At 45.4% G+C, this 6,992-nt stretch overlaps 1 protein-coding gene across 2 annotated transcripts; it reads left to right on the top strand.

Moving 5' to 3' along the window:
* Nucleotides 1–6,992, top strand: KLHL38 (kelch like family member 38). Of its 2 annotated transcripts, none has more exons than XR_014897111.1 (4): nucleotides 1–299; nucleotides 861–2,335; nucleotides 3,831–4,145; nucleotides 5,931–6,002. XR_014897111.1 is itself a non-coding variant. In XM_085315581.1 (4 exons), the coding sequence occupies exons 2-4, from the start codon at nucleotides 986–988 to the stop codon at nucleotides 6,215–6,217; spliced, it is 1,743 nt and encodes a 580-aa protein (XP_085171707.1). In that variant the 5' UTR covers nucleotides 1–299; nucleotides 861–985; the 3' UTR covers nucleotides 6,218–6,992. The 2 variants fall into 2 exon arrangements, 1 of the variants encoding a protein (XP_085171707.1); XM_085315581.1 differs by having other exon boundaries at nucleotides 3,831–3,936; nucleotides 5,931–6,992.

Raw genomic sequence — 6,992 nt, 5'->3', positions numbered from 1 at the left:
GTCATTGCAAAAGGCAGCGGCAGAGTCGCACGTGACAGCGGCGAGAAGTCCATATGTGCCTATTCTTAGCGCAGGAATGTATACGATGCCCCCCGGCTCGCGGCTCCGTCACAGAGCTCCCGAAAGCGGCAAAAGGGACTTCAGAGTAAATACGGCCAGAAATCTCCCTCTATGAATCACTTACCTACCAAAAGAAACGTCCTGTGGGTTTATAGTTTTTATGCAGGCTCTAGCCATGGAAACTCTCACCAGGGGATAAACGACAGAGAGTAAGTGAAAGCAGTGAAGGACAGCAGAAGGTAAACGTTTCTACCGTACGATTTCACTGCAGGTTGAGCCGCTAGTTAAGAAAATAGATACTCATCAGATTGTTCTGCCTGGCACTTAATTTAGTCATTGTGTGTCTGATTAACATAAAAAAAATAAAATAAAAATACAGCTAAGTAGAGTTAATAAATAACTATTTTAACGCAAATTCCCAGTCTCTAGGGTTTAGTTTGCCCGGCTGCAGAGTTTGGCTCTGCCAGATTTACATTCTTTGGGAATGACTAACTCTAGGGGGAAGAGGCACAAGTTACTAAACTGCTAATACTTTAAAATAGTGAATAAATGTCTAAGCACATTTATTCAGTGTGATTAAAGTGAACAAACCAATTGCTTCAGCCTTCCAGCTTTCATCCCAAATCAGCAAGATAACTTCAGCACTTTTGCTTCTTGCCAGGGATACAGGCAATACTGACCTCAGAGTTACAACCTATCTGATAACTTTATAGAAAATTTAAAAGGGTCTTAGTGACCTTTTAGCTTCTTTATTACTTTCCCACTGTGCTTAACCCATGTTCCATTTTCATGCGTAACAGCGAACGAACATTTAGAGCAACATCAAAGTCCTGATTTGTTCCCTCGGAGCTGGATAGTTCAATAAAAGCTGCTAAGAATTTGTTTTTTCTGCCAAGTCCAGAATTCATCTCTCTCTTATTTTGCTATGGAGGAGGGACCCACTGAGGACTTTTTCTTCAAAGACCAGGACTTCTCCTCCGAACTGCTGAGGCAGCTGAACGGGCTGCGACAGAGCGGGATGCTGACTGATGTTACCCTCTGCTCCGGGGGCTTTGAAATCCCCTGCCACCGAAACGTGCTGGCCTCCAGCAGTCCCTACTTCAAGGCGATGTTCTGTAACAACTTCAAAGAGAGTCACCAGGCTAAAGTCATCCTGAAGGGCATAGACTCTGAGATTTTGTATCAGATTATCCTTTACGTTTACACAGGGGAGATTCTTATATCCCCTGAGAATGTCCTGCACCTCTTAGAGACTGCATCCATGCTGCAGTATGCTAAGTTGTTYGAGGCCTGTTCTGCCTACCTCCAAGACAAGCTGACTCCTGACAACTGTCTGAGCATGATAAGACTTGCAAAAATCTTAAACTGCCAAAGCCTTAATAAGAAAGCCAAGGCTATGGCTTTGAAATGCTTTCCTGAGGTGGCCTCTTCCGAGGACCTGAAGGACCTTTGTGCTCTAGAAATCATTGATTATCTTGGGGATGATGAACTCTGTGGGGAGGAGGAGCAGGTCTTTGAGGCAATGATGGTCTGGATCCGGCACGACCTCCAGGCGAGGCAAGGCTACATCCAAGACTTGTTCAAGAAGGTCCGGCTTCAGTATGTCCATCCAACTTTCTTATTCCACTTCATTGCCAATGACTCCCTTGTTCAGTCCTCTCCTACTTGCAGGAGCATTCTGGAATCAGCCCGGAGACACATGTTTTCCTTGTACAGCACCAACATGCCTGACATCAAGCCCATGTTGCACGTTCCTCGCAGGTACACCAGCCAGGAGTTCCTCATCATCATTGGTGGCAGGAAGGACAACCAGCAGACAACAAGGGATGTCTTGCTGTATGATGACAAGACCAACCAATGGCTAAGCCTTGCCAAAATGCCGGTGCGCCTGTACAAAGCCTCTGCAGTGAGCTTACACAGCAATATTTATGTGCTTGGAGGAATGCCCATTAGCAATAAGAAAAGCCCAGTCAGTGATAATATTTACATTTACTCCCTCAAACTCAATCAGTGGAGGTCAGTTGAACCCATGTTAGTGCCACGATACTCTCACAGAAGCTTGGCATACAAAAACTACATTTTGTCATTTGGTGGAATTGGTGAGAACCAAGAAATCCTGAATTCTGTGGAAAGATATGATAGCATCTACAACACCTGCGAGAACATGGCAAGCATGCCTGTTGCTGTCCTTCACCCCGCTGTTGCTGCCAAAGACCAAAGAATCTACCTCTTTGGGGGAGAAGACATTATGCAAAACCCTGTCCGGCTTATACAGGTAACAGTCAGTTCTCCTTACCCTRGTAGTTTCATCTATGAACGGTGGCTCAATTCTCTGCAGAGGAAATYAAAGCCCACATTGAATTAAATTTGTTGTGAGTCTCAATCAGCAAGAGGCAGSATACGTTGAAACATTCCTTTGGAGAAATCTTGTACACAGGGAGCTGTGATTGCAATTCCTTCGTTTTCCCTTCAAGTGACCTTGATTATTTTTCAGGCAAAAKTCCCAAGGCCCTGCCTCAGTCAGCTCTGTCAGAGGCACTTTTCCCACCACGGCCCTGGGGCCAAGGCCTTAGGGATCACGAGGACAACGCTACGGATCACATAGCAAGCCGAAGCTTACCCATGTCCCTAACTAGATGCCCATGATATTCTCACTTAATCAGCGCTCCCTACTAGGCAAATACGTGGTTGAGTTGGGGTCTCAGCTGTACATCTGTTCACTTGTAGTAAGAGCAAAGATGCTGGTTCGTGATCATTAGAGCGATTAGACTCTCGCTCGTCAAAGGGCCAGAACTTAAACTGACAGTTATTTCACATAAACAGTTGTTTTAAAAATGTGCTCTTGCCACATGTTGCTGGCTCTTTGCCTTCCTGCAGTGGTTAACCTATATTAGGAGGAAAAAAGATATGTCTTTTAAATCTTTTCTTATCTGATTTGATGCATTAGCAACATTGCAAAGTTACTCTCCCATCTGAGTGTTTTCCACTGGTTTAGATATTTTAACTAAGAAGAATCATTAAAGGCAAGGATGGTAGCAAGCACATGAGCAATACTTGTGTTTGATRATAATGTTACTTAAATATCAGGAGGAAGGAAATGTAATTATCAATAAGTGGGGAGATGTCCTGGAGATATTTGCTATATTAAGAAGCAGATGACATGACATAAAAGTTTGTGTTGCCCAGATGCAGATGTCTGAATGATCATTGTCTGGCAACAGCTCTTTCTCCCACATAAACTGATGACTTAGATATCATCTAGGTCCCATCAACAAGTCTCTCTGCCAACCTGAATGCATACCAGCCACCAGCACAAATATAGCAGCAGGGCAAACAAAGTGGCTGCCAGCAGAGCTAGATAAAATTGTGGTTTGTTTGCACAGGAAATTGGTATGCCATAGGCTAAGGCAGGAATACACAGAATAATTGGAAAGTAAAAGTGAGTGACCTGCATTTTGGGGGAGTGCTAACCAGGAGTTACAGCGATTTAACAGCCACACAAAGATTTACAGCCAAGAGGCTAGTTTCTGACAGATGCACTCTGCCATACTACATGCTAATACCGCCTTAGCTGACAAGCCCAGAAAACTAGAATGTTTTCCAAGGGGACATATTAGGAGAAAAAGTGGGTAAATTCTTGGATTTCCAGCAGTTCAAGCTGGTGGATTGTACTCATTAAGACAAAAATAAGAACCATAAGTTCCTCTATGATTATAATTGTCAGTTACAGTGCATAAACAGATGCATGTGTATCTTTGTTTATTTGTTAGGTTTATCATGTCTCCAGGAATATGTGGTTTCGAATGGAGACCAGAGTGGTGAAGAACGTTTGTGCACCAGCTGTTGTGATCGGAGACCAGATTATCATAGTTGGAGGTAACAGCTCTATTTCAGCCTCCCTCCTGCCTGCTCGTGCCCCGCTCCCGTGGGGCTCTGCACGCGGACTGCGCAGGGAGAGGTGCTGCTCCCCAGCACCACTGTTGTGCTTGTGAGCCAGGCTGTGCTGCCCYGTGAAACACGGGGAGGTTGGGAAGGAGAGCAGGAGTGCACCCAGCCTCTCATGTGGGCTCAGCGCCATGGAGAAGGTGAGGACAAGTTCTCTACAGGACGTCAACTTACTCCATGCATCAGGGCCCGTACACAGCCTGGGGGGCGTGTAGAAGGGGTATTTGGGGAAGGACCAATGCAAGTTGCTTCTCCAGCTGAGGGAGGAAGCCAGAGCAAGGAAGAGGCACAGGAAGCCCTTGTCCTCCCCTAATGAGTCACAGGATGGCCCTTCTTAACTGGTCTTCTTGGAACTGCCTGGGGCAGAGAGAGAGGGCAGGTCAGGCACCTGCTGCCCTAACCACTTGTGACAGATGGGGCTGATCACTCTTGCCACTGCCTCCTCGGGATGACCGTGAAATGTCCTGAGAGGGGTGTGAAATACCCTGCCCTGAGGAGGTAACTTTTTAATGCCTTACTCAACTCAAAGGTCAGCCTCTGCCCACAGCACTTTGGGGCCCACATCTCTGTGGTAGTCTGGCACCTCAAAGTCTTCAGTGAAGCTAACCTAACCGCAGGTCAGAACACTAGTAAGGAATGTGTTATATTGCTCAAGGCGAGAAAGAGGCATAGAGAAGCTATGGCAGAGCAGAAAACTGAACTTGGGTCCCTTAGGACTCAAACACACCACCATTCTTCTGCAAGAGGTCACTGCTACCCATTGCAAAGGGAGTAGGGCAAGGCTGAGTCAAAGGTTCAAGACTGTCAGGCCTCTTTGTGGCAGACTACCCTGATGGGTAAGACCACAGTGCCAGGAATAAGTTTTTTTCAACTCTTTTATCTTCAGATGCATTTATCTGAAAGGCCTATATTGACCCAAGTATTATGCTGATGAGCTTAAGTTCTCGATTTATTTTATTTATTTAACAAAAGCCAAAAAATCCATGTTAGCTTTAAACATCTTTCATTTTGCTTGAGAGCAGAGAAATTTACCATGGTCAGGTTTTATTTATCAGCTTCCATGGCAAAATATTGGCCAAATGTTCTTGGTTTATCAACAGGTGCAATGACACACACACACACACACAAACCAATTTCTCTTAAAAATAGCTTTCATCGCCTCTTTGCATGTTTGCTTGCTATTGGCACTCCTGATTATCTTCATGGGTTCACGTGCGAGTTACTGCTGGGCAGCACATTATTCCACCTCCCTTGGCCCAGGACAATGACCCCAATACTAGTCCTTACCTCTCAGCAGATGCTAGGTTACCTCAGGAAGGAAGAACTGCGCATTTGGGTTACAGTCCTCYTGAGCTGCACAGAGCTGGAGTACAGCACATGGGACTGGAGCTAGGACGAGTGGGACTGCACTAATGAGCACCCAGCTCCCATCCATAGACAGTGATGACAACTCCAACCCAGCAAGGCATTGCTGATCCCTACATCCCTACTGGCTTCCCAGATGCCACTGGCTTCTGTATTTCTGAGTGAAGCTGTAGGAGTCTGTTGAGTTAAAAGAAATACACTGGGACTTTGGAAGGCACAGGCAGAAAACTGCATGTTCCAGCTGTGTTTGCAGGTTGCTTGCTTATGGCAAATACTGCTTTATACCTGCCTCTCTGGTCTGACAGGCTTTATGGTGATCACTGTGTCTTGGCTACCGAGGTGATATGAGGCAGAGCAAGGACACACAGGAAGGGAAGACAGACAGACATTCTTGTAACACATCATCACTCCCCAGCTAAATTAGATGTCTTAATTCTGCCAAATTATGTACCAGTATAATAGGTTGTATTGAAGACCAGCAGGAAGCACATTATCATTTCTTCTGCTGGCCATAGACTCTAATTCCCATCTGTCTCTTCCACCTCTGGCTTTGCATTTAGGGTACACACGGAGAATAATTGCTTACGATACGAAGGGCAACAAGTTTGTTAAATGTGCAGACATGAAGGACAGGCGGATGCATCATGGGGCCACTGTCATCAGGAACAAGCTATATGTCACAGGAGGACGATGTCTCACTGCAGACAATGTCATTGAAGACTCAGATTCATTGGACTGCTATGACCCAGAGACCAACACATGGACACCAAAGGGAAAACTGCCACACAAACTCTTTGACCATGGATGCCTTACTCTCCAGTGTGTCCCCTATTCTAACCGTCTCTAAAAGGGATTTTGTACTGCAAAAAAGACCCACCTTGCTCTGCATAAAGCACACAGGGAATCATAACAGGGTCACACAAACTTCTCCTCATGAAGGCATCAGAAGACTGGGTCATTCCCGAAAGGCTCTGCTGGAAAGGTCATGAGTTTTGTGTGCACGCCATACTCAGCTGACGCTATTGCATGTGATGCTGCTGAAGTCCAGCCCTGAGGCATTATACAGCATCTCAACAGAAGACAGGAGAGAGATATTGGGTAAGAATCTAATGTAGGATTTGGCCTTGTGGAGGTTTCACATGGAAAGGTGATTAGGAATGCTTGTATCTCCAGAGAAAATAAGATCTGGGTGATCTGCATTTGTGTTAGCATGCAAAGAAACAGAACTGCTCGGCTGTGTGCCACAGCTCTTTGCTGCTCAGTGCTGACCAAGCTTTTCATTTCAAGCAGCAGGAACATTTGGAATAGGAAGCCCAAAGCTGAAACCTTGTTCTTGTCATGAAGGCCCAAGTAGCCAGCCCAGTAGTAATTATCTGGATTGGCTACAGTAGTCATCAAAGAATAAATAATATTTTAATGTTCCAAACATCAAACTAGAAATTAGCAAAAGCCGGATCCTTCAATCTGAGCTCTCTCACATTGTAGCAAGATGCAGATTTGAGTTTTCCAAGCTACCTCTCTTCTCCAGTGCAGGGAAGACAATCTCTTTAAGGATTTTTGTTCCATCTACCTGCTCTCTGAAGGAGCAGGAGAAGGGATGATGGAAATGAAGGCTGTTTGTG

This window comes from Rhea americana, unplaced genomic scaffold (genome assembly GCF_003343005.1).
Source record: "Rhea americana isolate MKP2758 unplaced genomic scaffold, rheAme1 scaffold_0, whole genome shotgun sequence".
NCBI lineage: Eukaryota > Metazoa > Chordata > Aves > Rheiformes > Rheidae > Rhea > Rhea americana.
The sequence above is the reverse complement of the archived record's forward strand: the minus strand, read 5'-3'. Positions and strand labels throughout refer to the sequence as shown.